At 41.8% G+C, this 15500-nt stretch overlaps 2 protein-coding genes across 3 annotated transcripts; one reads left to right on the top strand and one right to left on the bottom strand.

The window, feature by feature from the left end:
* Window positions 1-326: 326 nt before the first annotated feature.
* tmco4 (transmembrane and coiled-coil domains 4) lies at window positions 327-9274 on the top strand. 2 transcript variants are annotated; one of them, XM_004572742.3, is made up of 14 exons: window positions 327-601; window positions 1290-1440; window positions 1532-1706; window positions 1896-1923; window positions 2115-2244; window positions 2625-2722; window positions 2899-3042; window positions 3186-3305; window positions 4622-4786; window positions 4911-5047; window positions 5359-5455; window positions 5538-5655; window positions 5882-5999; window positions 8423-9274. In XM_004572742.3, exons 1-14 carry the CDS (start codon window positions 559-561, stop codon window positions 8912-8914), a joined length of 2016 nt encoding a protein of 671 aa, XP_004572799.1. In that variant the 5' UTR covers window positions 327-558; the 3' UTR covers window positions 8915-9274. The 2 variants fall into 2 exon arrangements, with proteins under 2 accessions (XP_004572799.1, XP_004572800.1); XM_004572743.3 differs by having other exon boundaries at window positions 5359-5443.
* Window positions 9275-9637: 363 nt separating this feature from the next.
* htr6 (5-hydroxytryptamine (serotonin) receptor 6) lies at window positions 9638-14937 on the bottom strand. The gene is made up of 3 exons (XM_004572741.6): window positions 13399-14937; window positions 11715-11849; window positions 9638-10016 (listed from the first exon to the last, which is right to left on the bottom strand). Exons 1-3 carry the CDS (start codon window positions 14305-14307, stop codon window positions 9660-9662), a joined length of 1401 nt encoding a protein of 466 aa, XP_004572798.1. The 5' UTR covers window positions 14308-14937; the 3' UTR covers window positions 9638-9659.
* Between the last annotated feature and the right edge of the window lie 563 nt (window positions 14938-15500).

A 15500-nucleotide genomic window follows, 5' to 3' on the forward strand; every position in this document is an offset into this window, starting at 1 on the left:
ATGAACCAGAAAAAGGTTGTGTTGGAAAATAAATGCTACACTCACACCTACTGGTCAGAATTATATAACACCAGTGTGTCACAAGCAGGGCTTTATCGGTATTTCTCCTCTCCTTGTATGGAGCAGGAGTTTTTGTAAAACGAGCGCACTAACTGCTCAGTCCTGATCCAAACTTTAGAAAAAATAATTATATTTAATCAGTGTCTCGAAAATCACTTCCAAACGAATACAACAGGTGAACATACCACGGACCTTCCTCAGAGTACGTGGAAGTTACGTCACTTAAAAGTTGAAAAACAAATGATACCTTCACTTACCGTCGTACATGTTAAAGTTGGACTTTTGACAGCCACGGGTGCGACTCAAAAACAGTTTTTATAGTAATACAGAAAATCGAATTTTAGAAGCGATTCTATTATTTGATTGTTATAACGACATACATACTTGGTTTTATCAAGTAAGTTGACCACATTTTAGATCGCGTTTGTCTTGCGCATTTCACATCAGACACGTCAATGCAACAAAAGTTCAGTCTGCGGAGTTGTGATATCAATAACCATGGAGGAAAAACAGAGCAGAACGGAAGCCAACATTGCACCAGGTACCGCATAAAATGAGTTTTCTATATTCGCTGGTGCCATAGTAGTAATTGTAAGTAGTAAGTAATAGGAGTGGTAATGTTGTGAAAAGTTCCCAGTAAACCGTTAGCTAGTTGACCGGAGAAGAAGCCACTAACAGCCAGCTGTTTAGCAGCTAAATTTTTGTGTTGCTAAAATTTATTGGTTTAAGTTACATGCATATTATATATGGTAAAAGCGAGATTAAAGTGTTGAAATAAATAAATAAGTGGATCACATTTGAATAGCCCCAGTACGCTGAATTCGGGTCAGTTCATCAGAGAGCTAGTGAGAGGCACAAAGTTAGACATGTACCTAGTTCAGCATGGCACATGGAACAAACTGCATTCAAAGCTCGGACAGTCTACGACTGATTTTTTCTTATGTCATTAAAGTTATCCCGTAAAAGCTGACATTAGCCCGCATTTAAACTACTGAGGTCTTGTGGTAAATTCGGCATGTAGGTAAATGCACCATACAGCATTTATAATAAACTAACGTCTACATTATTATGGCATTATTACAGCTTGTCACTTGACCCACATGTATGAATACATTACTGCAAGTTTATTGATTCCTAGTGTGACACGTGTATTTGGCTTCTAGTTGAATCTAAATAAATTCAGTTCTTGCGTTATAGTTAATCATTAAGCTTTGACCATATCATCTCAGACCCAGGGGGAGCAGGAACAACACGAGATGGCCCATGTGACCAAAGCCCTGAGAGAATAATCGGCAGACGGTTTTCTGAACAGAGCCGGTTTGCTTATGCTGCTCTTTGTGGTGTCTCCTTGGGCCAGTTGTTTCCTGGATCTGAAAATAGGTAACCATGAAAGGATGAGCCATGAAATTTCCTCATGGCAATATCAGTGTTGGCCTTGTGCTGAGTAGCGCCTGCTTCTTCTATTTTTCAGCGTATTTAGGGAGCAGTACCTACAGGCCTTAGTCCACTGGTTGGATCTGGATGAGTCGGTGATGCCAGTTATGGGAGCCTTCCTGTCAGGTTTAGGCTTCGAGGGCTCTGACACCTTCCTCTCCACCCTGCAGGGCGAACCTCTGCTGGCAGCAGGGACCACCCCCATCACGCAGGTGTTTGTCACTCTTACAGAGGATAAATGACCCTGAACTACAAATCTCCTTGTAGTTTGGTGATACTGGGGTCACAACAGTGCACAGCAATGGATCTTTTTACTTGTTTTTGATAGCTGAAAATATATTGCATTGTATTTATCTTTGCAAACCCTCTTATCCCTAACCAGCTTTGGTTTTCTGTTACAGGATCTGGTGTCTTTTTCTGTCAAAGATGGTAAGAGGCATTTAAGAATAAACCAGGGATTTTCATACTTTAAGGCTAATCACTCCAAATTAAAAGAAAACATCATTATACATATGTGTATACATACATATATATTAAAAGGCCTGTTGTCATCAAGAAACAGCCAGATGAAAACTTTAACAGTTGTTGTAAATTCAATTTTAACATTTTTTGGTACTCAGGCGAGTATGATGCCAGGGCAAGGGTTCTCATCCGTCACATCAGCTGTCTGCTGCGAGTCTCTCCACAGGAGCTGGAGGAGTTTGAAGAAACACTAGGAGAGAGGCTGAGGGAAGGGGGAGAGGAGAGCGAGTAGGTTATGGCTTGGATGGTGGGATGAAAGGATGAATGATACATTTACGTGTCTGAGTTCATCGTTTAGAGTACAAATGATAAGGCATTTCATTCTGTTATAAACCTATTTAATGTTAGTTCATTTAAGATACTTCATGATAAAATGATTTTGCTTTGCTCATTTGGCCAACTGTCTTGTGTGCCAGACTGTTAAAAATCACACAACGGCTGCACATGACAGTCACACTTGTAGTCAGAATGACAGCATGAAGATAAACAATCAGCTAATTGTGTTCAAGATGTCAACTTAAATGGGCCAGAAGAAGCATGTGACGTTATTTGTTTTTACAGCAAGTAGATGTTTCACCACATAAGGATGATCTGTCCTTTTCAATTAGAGAGGAGTCCTCACGGCGGCGGAAGAAAGAAAGAGGGCGAAAGCTACGGCGTTACCTCCTGATTGGACTTGCCACTTTGGGTGGAGGAACAGTGATCGGTGATTATTCTTGCTTCAGAATTTCAAAGTCTCCTGAATCAAATGATAATCAGCTGATAATTAAATCAACAAAAACAAAAGAGAAATTATCAGAATTCTCGAGCTGATAGATAGTGGCTTTGACTAGCTTTTGTATTCTGTACTGACTGATTTATTTATTTTTTTGCCTTTGCCAGGTGTGACAGGTGGGCTGGCAGCCCCTCTGGTGGCAGCAGGTGCAGGTGCTGTGCTGGGGGCTGGAGGTGCTGCTGCTCTGGGCTCGGTCACTGGCATTGCAATTATGGCCTCTCTGTTCGGAGCAGCAGGGGCTGGACTGACAGGTAAAAGCACTGATGACTGTGCTGATACTAATTATTAGTTATTAGAATTTGAGCGTAATTTGATAAGACCTGCTTTTTTTTAATTGTCCAAAAGGCAACAGAATTGTATCACATTTTAAAGGATTAATCCATTTTCTCTCCAGGCTATAAGATGAAGAAGTGTGTTGGGGCGATAGAAGAATTTGAATTCCTGCCATTGAATTCTGGGAAGCATCTTCATGTGACCATTGCAGTGACAGGCTGGCTCTGTAGTGGTAAATACAGTAAGTATTGCTTCTGCTGTCTCGCCACAACCGCCTCCAGTTTCCAGTAATTAGGTGTGGGCAGTTGAAAAATCTATCCATGCATCCATCCAGTTAATTAACCGTTCACCCAGTTTGGGCTCCTGGAGGTGGTTGGGGTGAACCCTGTCCTAGCTGTCATAGAGCAAAATGCATGGGTCTGCCCTGGATTGTGATTGGAGTACAGTCTCTGCGCTCACCACCATAGTGTTCCAGTCCAGAAGCACCGTATGGGATCTCCATACAACATTTTATAGCCCAGTCAAACAACCACAAAATCCAGAGCTCTCATACATCCTCATACATCAAGGACTTGTTTACCTCAATGACCCATTGATGGATTTGTCATCTTCAAAGTCTGCTTCCTCTATGGAAGACATGACAGTGGGATTGAGGGGATCCACAAAGTATCCCTTTTATCGCCCGACTGTGTCATCAGTTGATGTCAGCAGGACTCTATCCCCACTTTACACAGTGTTAGTAGAGCACTGCTCTCCACTCCTGAGTCATACAGTGACAGTTTGCCAGATTCACCTCAAGGCTGACCATTAGTTTTGTTCTATATCCTCGCTGTGAACTTTTTTCATAAAATTTTAAATATGTAAATACGAACATAATTGAATGCATTTTTTGTGTTAACCTTTATACGTGATAAACAATGTACACATAATTTGTTCTATAACTGAAGCAAATGCTGTAATTTGACTGTGCTGTGACCTTTGAACAGTTAATCCTGCATAGTTTGTTTTCAGAGCACTGCATAAATCTAGTAGAATCAGTGCCAGGGCCAAATGCACAGAGGGGTAAAGAAACAGATTAACAAGCACGTTAGTCAAAGACATTCGCTACGATCTTTTTGCTGATAAACAAGCGGATGTGGTCAACCCTAGTAAAGTTCTGTACATAATGTTCTGAATCTACTCTAGCAGAGATTATACAAACAAGCCACTTATGATGTGTTTTTACATAAAACAATGCAGCTGTATTCCTGCAGCTCCATTCCATCACTAATACGTACGCTCTTTTACTCAATTTAGAACCACCTACACATAAAATGCTACTTTCGCTTGCTCCCTTATTCACAAGGGGTCGCCACAGCGGTGAGGTCTGCATGTTTGATTTGGCTGATTTTTTTTTTTTACACCGCATGGCCTCCCTGACGCAACCCCAAAGGAATTTGTGAACCACCTACACGTAAAAAACAGCTAACAAAAATAAAAGAACAAATTAAAAAAATACTTCAAATACAAGTGCAGCTTAGTTGATCAACCACAATAAACACGACTGCTGTGTTCCAGATTCGTTCCAGGCCCCGTGGTGCAGTTTGGGCGAGTGTGGGGAACAGTACTGCCTAGTGTGGGAGTCACGCTTCCTCAGGGATCTGGGCTCAGCCATGACGTCTCTCTTGGATGGGCTGGTCAGCATGGTGGCTCAGGAAGCCCTAAAGTACACTGTGCTGTCAGGTAGGACCGCTGTGCAAGAAGCTCTTGTTGGTGTTATCTGATGTGAGCTGATGGGATGTGAGTAACCTTTGGAACCAGTAGTCATCCTTTACAGTTTCGACTGCTTTCTAACAATTCCCATCAGGGATTGTGACGGCGTTGACGTGGCCTGCGTCTTTGCTGGCAGCAGCCAGCGTCATCGACAACCCCTGGTGTGTTTGTCTGAACCGTTCCGCCGAGGTGGGGAAACACCTGGCACAGGTTTTGAGAAGCCGACAGCAGGTAGCCTTTTATTTGGTATCTTTGTTAATACAATCTTATCGCCACATCACTTCTCACCTTTCATCTGCTCGATGCAGTAGAATTTCAAAGCCTTAGAAGAAAGAAGGCTGTATGGCATGCAGCAACATGTGTGCGCTTCACCTGTGGTGCCTGTGTACACACTGTTCACCGGATTACATTAACCAGGATGACTCTGTTATTCGCTACATTCATTGCTTCTCTAAATTGTTTTTCTTTACTATGAATATGCCTGTGTTCACTAAACAGCAGGAAAATTAAAGCTACTCACCATTCCTTTCATGTGTTTGAAGGGGAAGCGGCCCGTCAGCCTCATAGGTTTCAGTCTTGGAGCTCGAGTTATCTATTACTGCCTGCAGGAGCTCGCCAGTGACCGAGGTGCAATTAGAGGTTGATGATGGATACATTTCTACTTTGTATCCCGCATTTTTCAGACTCTAAAAATTCATCTGTGTTGTTTTTGAATCCTCAGGTAGTGAAGGAGTAGTGGAGGATGTGGTCCTCCTGGGGGCCCCAGTAGATGGATCTGAGAAGGCCTGGGAGAGAATGGCAAGAGTAGTAGCTGGAAAAATAGTAAACGGATACTCCAGGTAAGGAAGAGTTCTTTCCTGATTTAGAAATCCAGAAATGAAACCTTTTTTTTAACAGTAATGCTTGCAGATGCTTTATGCTTTTGTTGTAGTAATTATTTAGCCAGTAGGTGAGCTGAGTCCATTTATGTTCCTCATGCAACTTTGCAAACGACTGTCACAGCAGCAAGATGTATTTTTCAATGACTGCATGAATAAAGGACTCTCTGATCTACATACCTATCAGAGGGGACTGGCTCCTGGGATTCTTGTACCGAAGTTCAGCTGCACAGCTGTCTGTTGCTGGCCTGCACCCAATCAACATCCAGGATCAGCGCATAATCAATGTGGATCTTTCCTCAGTGGTGAGTCAGAGCCTGTGTTTGAAATCTGATGAAGTACACCTTGGTAAATTAAAACACGGCTGAAGGTAAAGGAACTGGAATTTTAAAGTATTCAAAGAGTAACAAAAACCACATGCAGTGCATTGTCTCAAATTTGGTCTGTTAGGGGGTCAATTTATGTTTTTGAAATAATAGAAGCAGCACCTGAATAATTCATGAGAGGGAAATGAAGTAGCTCATTCCTACATGAGAAGAAATTCAGACAAAAGATCTGTAGCTACTCTTCCATATTCATGCATGACATTTCAAAAGGAACATTGACTTTTGATTTCATACCACATAACCATCACATCAGGTAGCTGTGCGTTTCCAGATTTGCTTTTGCACAGCCCTAATCCACAGCTTATATAAGTTTTGTCACATCAAACACAACACTGACATATTTTCACCCTGTAAAGTTGTTATACAAAACACTTGCTATTTACACATCAAGCAGATACAGAGTGAGCGTGAGTGTCGTCTCCTTTGACTCCTGAGGGAACCATCTGGATGTTTAAGCGCAAAGCAAATACACCGCAGCGATCACCTGGGGACTGTTCAGGAAAACAGGTTCACTGGAAACTCTGGGTTTCCTGCTCCTGAAAGAAGGCTAAATTAAACTCCATGTGTGCTCCTGGAGTTTGAAGCTTTAGACACACACAGGATACTGATCAATAGATCAAACTTCAGTAAATGTAGTCTTTAAATTTAAAAACAACATCTCAACATTCACATCAAATGCAGACATCTCTTCTACTACTAATAACCAAATTGATTATTCCTGGGTCTGACTCTGTCGTATCTTTTTGATTTCCATCTTGAGCTGCTGTTATCAGAGTAACAGCTGAATGATTATGTTTAAAACTTCATAATTTCAAGTCTGATAAACAATGGCTTAGTGGATGACATGCTTTTTTAAAATTTTAAATAAATGTCATGGTCTGCACTGGCATACAATTGTATTTCTGGCCCTACTGGAATAACATGGAGGCTCTGCTTTTTATTTACCAGTTGCCATGGTGACTCTTGCTCGCTGAGGTCCATTGTTGATCAGGGTGAACACGGTCAGATTTAATTGAAAAGTTTCCCCTCTCAGATATAATGACCTCAGTGTTCAGGGTTAGAGTCAAGAGTTTTCAGCCTGTTAAACCTGCTATACACCCCAGCTAGTCGCTAACTGTCTTCTGCTGTTATCCACATTGGAGTACTAGTACCATTAAGGGTACTTTGGAGTACAGCAGAAGGTAAGGTTTCTTCATTGTCAATATAAAAATATGCATCAGTAATGGATCATTTCTAAAATAACTGGACGCAGCAACTGTTGTAAGCTCTCAGCTTAAGTATCCAGTGACATCACGAATCAGGATTTTTGTTCAAAACATGGCAGCAGTGTTTCTGCAAACACAAAGAAAGCAGCGATCCTTGTGTGACCCCTTTACTCTCTAATAACTGATCTGAGGAAGGTAAGGGAAACACTGTGCCTCATTTTATTACTGCAATTTAAAAAAACATATTTTTTACTAGATTTAAAAGCTCATGGTGTCGTGGTTTACACAACTGACTAACAAGCAAAAGATCTCCAGTTTAATCCCAGGAGAGACACAAATCCTGTTGGGGTTTTATCAGGAAAAGCACCTGGTGTTAAAATGTCTGCCAAATCCAGATCATGTGGAGTTAACCACTGTGGCTTGTCAGTTAGTACTTGGCTGAAAACAATAAATAAAGAGCTTACATTAGTGGAAAAGAAACCTGAGAACCAGTGTGCACTATGTATGACTGAGCTATTGGGTCTGAAACCAAAATAATAAGTTAAAAGGGGTCTTTTAGGAGTAGGGATTAAAGGAATAAACAGAGCAAAACTGTTACAGACAGGTATTTGAGACGATGGATCACTGCAACTTTACATCTTACTTCTGGAAGAAACATTTATTTAATACTTAATACAAAAATTGAAGGTTTTCCAATAAGATTTAGGTTTCTGTAAGTGAGGCAGCAATATTAAATACTGTTTTATTAGCATATTAAAAGAAAGAGTTGTTTTGTTTAAATATAGCTGAAATTTATGAAAAACAAGGCCCCCGCTGGTCTGTTTCACATCACAGCAATGATTTTCTACTAACATTCAAGTCAACACAACTACTCATCATCTGTAGTAGCTCCAAGTAAAGCATTAGAGGTTTCACATGTTACTCGAGTAAAGGTTTAAACCACAGCAGTAAAAAGATACCTGACATGTCTGAAGCACCATACAGCACATACCCGGTCATGTAATGAGGAGAACAGGATAAATGAATCGTACAAAATAATACATTAGTGCCTAAATGTTTCTTTAAAAGAACAAAAAATAGGTAGTATACGAATGAGGTTTTAATCATGGATAATAGCACTGTATTCCTGCCTCCTAGGTTAAAGGTCACTTGGACTACATGCGTCAGATGGACACCATCTTGGTAGCAGTAGGAGTTCCCACTAAAGAAGTGCCGGGAACCTCTTTTGCAATTCCTCAATATGTAACAGTGGCAAAGGGGACGGTGGACATCGCTGGCCAAACCACCAATGAGCGACAAGCGGCCGAGACACAAAACCACACTGAGAAGCCTGAGACGCAACAAAGCAGAGATGCCAAAGAGTTGGCAGAGACGGAGGAGACTGCTGACGGTTGGGATATCCCTGATATTTCAGATCTGCTGGACTCATTAAACGATACAGAATCAGACAGCAAAATGTCACCGCAGAAAAATTCACCTCGTATTTCAGACGAGAAGGCTCCTAATAACATCACAGCCACTGATGTGAATGTCCGGTGTGACGGTGTAGACAAGGACGACCGGGATAATGAACACATATCATGGAGCTGGGATGACACACATTGGACTACAGAGAACTCGCACAAGTGAAGGCGGCCAAACTTGTAAAGAGCATGTTACTGGACCGGCTGCTTCCTTGTAAACTCTTCTCAAGTTTGTTTGTTTGGATTTTTGTTTTTTTGTTTTTTGTTATTGGAGAAAATATTCATTCCATTCTCAACAAAGTGACACGAAAGAGACTGCACAAGAATCGACACACACACATACGGCAGCTTCTAGTGAAAATCCCCCAAATGAAGTGTTTTGTTTGACTGCTTAAACACGGGTTTAGATGTATTGATTGAATGATAATTTTGGTTATTGTAGATAACTTTTTTTTTTATAAAAATGTAAATATGGTCATAATTTATTTTACAAATGTGCTATGCGCATTAAAAAGCAGTCATGTTTTGTGTGTTTCCGGTTGAAATAGTTTCTGTTTGCTTGGTTTGGGATATTATATATAGTGTGATTCCATATAGATAGCAGTGATTCCACAAATATGTCTTCTCTATGAGGCTTTTTTCCTGTCCTGTTCTATAAGACTCTCACAGTAGTGATTCACAGCTTACTATAGAATTGCATTCTCCACTGGCACTGACAATTGGAAATATTGTTGACCCTGACACTGGCTGAGAGCGAGTAGACCTAACAGAATGTGAGCATAAAATAAATAGATTCTTTTTCAATGTCTCTTCAGCCCAAGCCTCACAGTGAATAAGTCAGATTGTTACCAGCTGTCGCGCTTTTCCACTGTAAACCCTGATATACCCTATAAGCTATCTTTAAGTACTATTCAGTCCAAAGTGTCAACCTGGTTGGGGAGAAGGAGAGGCAACTCAAGCCCAGCGTGCTCGGCATCCAGCAGATTGACAGCATCAGTGGCGGTGGCGGGCGGGTGCGTGGGGTCAGAAGCCAGAGGTGAGGGTGGGTTGCTGGCAATGTTGGGCTCTCCCGAGTTACGCAGAGAGAGCGAGAGCGCCGGTGAGGGTCTTCGGGGCGACCGCGAAGAACAGCAGGGCAACAGCTTCCCCAGAGCTCGCTTGAAGTCTCTCATGAACAGCGGGTAGATGATGGGGTTGATCGTACTGTTGCAGTAGCCCAGCCAGGTTATGGCGTCAAAGAGCGCAAGGGGGACGCACTCACACACTGCCTGGATGAGGATGGTGACAAGGCAATCCAGGCGTTAGGGTTTAACAACTTAATGTAAGAGAAAAAGTTTAATACAAAAACACATAAAACATAAATGGAGAAAATGAATAACAGCTATTAGATGACACAAATATGCACTGCCACATGCTGCAACTAGTGCAAAATTGTACTCATAAAAGATTGATTTAGTTGTTAAATGCACCAGTACTGCCAGATTGTACCTAAATATAAGAAAGAATAAGTAAAACATTAGGAAAAAACTAATCTCTTAAAGTAAATGTGTTTTCATATCATGCACAGATGTGTGCACAGACACAGATGATAATGCATCAACAAACATTACAATGTAACACAAAGCCAAGGAAGTAGAAGACTATAAACAACGGGCAATGAATGAAAGAACATGCTTGTGTATTAGCTTTATTACATTATAACATCTATTGAATGTTTATTAGTTTAATAAGCACATTTTTTTGCCAAGTTGTATATTTTTATTGACCTAATTTACAGCCCACATTTATTTGTTTATTATGAAATTGTTGAAATAAAATGAATTAAAATTACATTTACATAGAAAATTAATAATACATGCGCACACATACACGGGTGTATTGCACATACATTTTTCAATAGATGTAATTAATTCAATTAATTGACATTTTTAAAATCGACTCAATGTCATGCGTTTTACCCTAAAAACACTCTGTATGTGTGCAGCCCTAGATGTATGATTTATTTACTTTGAGAAGTCGGTACATAGATGCATCGTTTTTTTTCTCTGTCTGGCTGTTAAGAAAACTGATCTTGAAAATAACCAGTAGGTTTGGGGAGCGACAGTGAAGAAGGGGACAGCTGTTAGAGGAGAGCTTCCAATACTATCAAGATGAGGCAGGGAGGCGGTGGGAATGGGACAGAAATGGGGGGAGTTCGTTTCACACACCACATTGAGTGCGAAAAAGAAAGGAGAGCGCAGGCACAGTCAAGTCTCTGTGCTCTGTGTTATGCAGGGGAGAAGTGAGAGGGCACAGATGGGAAATCAAAATGACTGGATCACTGAAAGCTTGAAAAAAACAGGACAAGTGTCATTACCAATTTAGATTAAGCTGTTTTCTGACATTCGTTTACTCTCGGCGAGGTTTTTCGGGGTCCTCCTTGTTTGTTTGCTGAGTAATAAGTGTGTATATTCATTCAGTCTAATCAGATCGAAATCACTTTGAAAAGAGTACCAATTATAAATGGTACTTTTGTAGGCTGTTTTGGAGGCTTTAGGAATGAGTCAGCCACACAAAGCTGAAATGCCAATCTATTTCCTCGTTAGATCGCCTGGCAAGGCTGTGACGCCAAGGCTGGCCAACACAAAAATAGATCAGTATCCAAGTGTTTTTTTCTCTCTTTTTTTCTTCTTTTTTTCATGTATTTCACACTCTTTTCGTGCCCACCATGTTTATAAAATTGTGAGAGTACCTCTGAATCACTGAGATAGATGCACTGAGTCTTAATAAAGACTAAGATGCTCAGGGATGTTGCATATATGTGAAGCCAACGTGGATTGAATGAAATTATTTTTCTTTTCTAGCTCATCTGATCACAAACTATTTAATAATTCCTTTACATATGTTTATGTAGCAGATGCATTTTTTTCCTCTATGACATCTCTGTGTCATTAGTGATGGAGACAGCCTCCGGTACTCCTACTGACCTCTGCCATGTTGGTGATGAAGAAAGGCAGCCAAGCACTGAAGAAGAGTCCCAAGAGGACTCCCAGAGTCAGACTGGCCTTGAGTGCCCTCCGACCCTGCCTGTGAGCCAGGCGACGCTCGCTGTTCACTGACGGCTGTGGACAGGTGGGTATAATACAGATCCTTAATCTCAACAAGCACTGATATCATGTAAATCCTCTTTGGCATTAGTTATTCAAATCCATTTTGGCTCCCTTTGCAGTTTGTCCAAAAGTCTTGAGCCACATCTCATATTTAAAAATACTTTGGCATAAAAACTGTCAATATGTGCTCCAATTTATTGAAAAGTGCAAACATGCAAGAAAATAATTTAAAATGCAAACTTCTGATTACTTTGAAAGTCAGTATTTGGCATGACCATCTTTATTCTTCAACACAGCCGAGCTTTCTAAGCCAAGTTTTCTCCAGGCTTCTTGAAGGACAATCAAAGTTCTACTTTAGATGTTGCTGTCCTTTCTCTCTAGATCATCCCACACTGCTGCAGTAATGTTGAGGTTCGGGCTCTGGGGAGGCCAATCCATGACTGGTAGTGTTCCATTGTGTGTTTTTCTATCCAGGCATGCTTTTACTGCATTGGTAGTGTGTTTGGGATCATTGTCATGCTGTCATGCATGGTGAAACAAAATCTGACAACACTTTTCTATGTTCATTATTCCATCCGTGTTGACAAAGTATCCCAAACCAAGTATAAAATGCAGTACCAAACCATGACAGAGCCTCCAGCTTTCTCTGGACTCATCACTCCATTACATCTGTTGCTACTGATGCAAGTCGCTTAACAAACAAAATTACATTCCTAAGAATGGTAAGGCACAAAAAATGGACTGTAAATGAGCGAAAAAGGAAGCAATGAGAAAAACTTTGAAAGTCCTTCAGAAAGTCTAAAGAAAGTCTGGCTCCTTGGAAGCAAATTATAAAGAAATAAGTGCTGGCTCAAGACTTTTGCACACCATTGTATTTGTTTGATTAGTGGTTTTGCTTGAGTTCTTCCTTTTTGTCAAATCAAAATAATTTTCAGAGTTTGCGGAAACATATTTATTCACTTCATCTTAAGAATACTGTATACTGTACTGTCATTTCAGTCATTATAAACAGAGACTGTGTAGTTAAATATCACCGAGCTCCTCAGAGGTTTGCATCCAAGAGCTGGAACAAGCTGATACATGATATGGAGGATACAGTGAAGATGCTGATTTTAAAGGCTTGATGCCTTGCTCCTTTCACCTGAGTCGCTAAAGAGCAAACTTGTTTTCAGTTCATTTACTATCTGCAGAATTATTTTTAACACTGTGTACTTCCTCTCTTCTTTTTCACAGTTTTAATTTCATAAAAGACATAGCCAGTAAAAATCGAATAAAATAAGGACACGTTTGAGCTGCATTCCTACCATTGATTTGAATCCTGCTCTTTAAATGTTCACATTCAAGGACACTTTCCACCTCTTAGCAACAGTCTTTAACATCACCACAATGTCCTTACTATGCCGAGAGAGTTTCATGTCAATAGATTCATAGGTAAGGCTTTAGGCTTATCCTTTTCATCCATTCATCCTTTTCTGTGCTTTTTGTTATTATTTGGTCGGCAGCAATACACTGACAGCCTTCGCTCTGTTACATTTAACTGTTTGGTGTCTCTTTTTCTTACCGGCATGTTTTGTGACACAGGAGGCTCCAAATGGCTGCAGTCATCTCCGTCCTGCTGAGCTTGCCCTGCTGCAATGCCCGGCGAAGGAGGCCGGGAGGGTTCTCCGAGAGAAGGGTGCGGGTGAGGCGGGTGGCTCAGCGCCGCCACCCTCTTCGCCTGCCTGCGTGCCACCAGAAGGATCCGGCAGTAGGTGAAACAAATGGCACTGGAGGGCAGAAAGAAGGTGAGCACAGATGCCACCAGAGCAAAGGGCAGGGTCACCCGCAGACGACACTGGAAAGAAAGGCCACCTGAAGGTGACAGCTGAAAGTAGGATTCTGGGTACAGTTTGTCAGAGTAGGAGCTGATGTTCCCAGTGCTGACCCCAAGAACAGATGAGTGTCCGCTCCTGTGGCCCAAGCTGTGCCATTTCATCTGAATGGGCAGGAAGGAAGCCAATGCTGCTAGCCCCCAAGCAGCCCCTACAAGGATTAACGCCCGAGGCGGGGTCATCCTCTGCTTATAGCGCAGGGGCGAGATGATGAAGAGGTAGCGGTCCAGGCTGATCAAGCACAGGTTCAGGATGGACGCGCTGCAGCACATCACATCAAAGCAAAGCCAAACCGGGCAAAACGCAGGCCACAGCACCCAGGCCCCGCACAGAACGTTGAGCATAGCTGGGGGCATGACCACCAATGCCACCATTAGATCGGAGAAGAACAGAGACACCAGGAAGCAGTTTGAGGTGCAGCGCAGAGAGCGATGGGCAAACACCAACGCAATTAGCAACATGTTGCCACAGATGGTCATTAGGATGATGATGGTCAGCATAAAAGCTAACAACCAAGGGCCGCTGCCGGTGATGTTCCAGGCGCTGGTGGAGCTGCCGTTGTAGCTCCCTAAGGTCCCAGACAAGTGAGAGTCAGCCATGGCACCTGCTGGCAGAAGTCAGTGAACGAGCTCTTCAGGTAGCACTAGATGTTACAGACCTTAACCAGTTCTCCTTTGCAGCAAAAGCTCACATTTCAGGGACATCGTTGAATGGAAAGCCACTGAGGTCTTGTGCTGAGAAATCAGGGTTAACTGAACTGTTCTCCATGGATAAAAATCCCCATCCAGAAATACATCCAGGTGTCCTGGACTTACTTCCACACCCACCAATATAGTGATCCAAATCCCCAGCACAGTTTCACTCATCTCTCCATCCTGGCCAGTGTCCCTGTCTCATCCACAGCTAAGAGCCAGAATGAGCCGTTCGATAGCTGACAAGAGGGTTTCGAAGCAGCATGTCACAATGATGACAGGCTCCGGAGGAGGGCACAAAAACAGAAAAGCCTTGAATCGGCATATGAGAGCAGGCTCACTGAAGATGAAGAGAACAAGGATCAATGCTCAAAATTATACCTCACCTCACAGAAGTGGATCTGTCTCTCGCAAGTCCTTTGCTGTGCCTTGCTGAGCTCTGCTGCCTTACACAAGTCCGTTTTATTCTGGGAAACACAGCAAGGCAGCAAAAAGCAACAGAAAATTGTGCAGCAGTCATTTGTAAGCACCGCTCTGTTCGCGAGTGCTCTACAGGTATCACGGCCATGTAACGCTCGGTCCTGTTAATCCCTGTGTCGGCCACTCCAGCGTGCCTCCCAGCCTGAGCGCACAGCTACTGAGAAGGAGCGTGTCAGAGCATTGAGCCGTTAATGCATAACCATGCACAATCACAGCCAAGATATGCTAATTCTAAATCATAGGAACTAGTGTGGGTGTTTTGTTTAGATTTTTTCTCCCTTGTTTGGACATGGTGTTTTTAACTACTCTGGAATAACAATTTTAAAAATGTCCATCACGCCTTGATTTTCTTTTCTCATATGCACTATATACATATATTTTGACACTACTCCACCACCACAGTCACCACCAAAGTGTTTAATTATCAGCCTTAGTTACAAGTTACTTTGCAGTGATTGTGATTGATCCATCATTTATAGGGAGATGACTGTTTAAAACCAATAATACGTAAAACATGGATCAGCTGTATTTGAATGATAACACTGATTGCATTTTAATCTGCCAGTTTCTCAGTAACACATTGTAATATTTCAGCATATTTTTGTTTGTTTTGGGTGACT

Source organism: Maylandia zebra, linkage group LG20, assembly GCF_041146795.1.
Source record: "Maylandia zebra isolate NMK-2024a linkage group LG20, Mzebra_GT3a, whole genome shotgun sequence".
In the NCBI taxonomy this organism is placed as follows: Eukaryota; Metazoa; Chordata; class Actinopteri; order Cichliformes; family Cichlidae; genus Maylandia; species Maylandia zebra.

Bases quoted from the DNA above. Each gene is read 5' to 3' on its own strand.
- tmco4 (XM_004572742.3), top strand. From the start codon at position 559: ATGGAGGAAAAACAGAGCAGAACGGAAGCCAACATTGCACCAG. The intron at 2,245-2,624 runs GTAGGTTATGGC...CTTTTCAATTAG, and splicing joins GAAGGGGGAGAGGAGAGCGA to AGAGGAGTCCTCACGGCGGC. The intron at 4,787-4,910 runs GTAGGACCGCTG...AATTCCCATCAG, and splicing joins AAAGTACACTGTGCTGTCAG to GGATTGTGACGGCGTTGACG.
- htr6 (XM_004572741.6), bottom strand. From the start codon at position 14,307: ATGGCTGACTCTCACTTGTCTGGGACCTTAGGGAGCTACAACGGCAGC. The intron at 11,850-13,398 runs GTAAGAAAAAGA...ACCTGTCCACAG, and splicing joins CTGTGTCACAAAACATGCCG to CCGTCAGTGAACAGCGAGCG. The intron at 10,017-11,714 runs GTCAGTAGGAGT...ATCCTCATCCAG, and splicing joins TCATCACCAACATGGCAGAG to GCAGTGTGTGAGTGCGTCCC.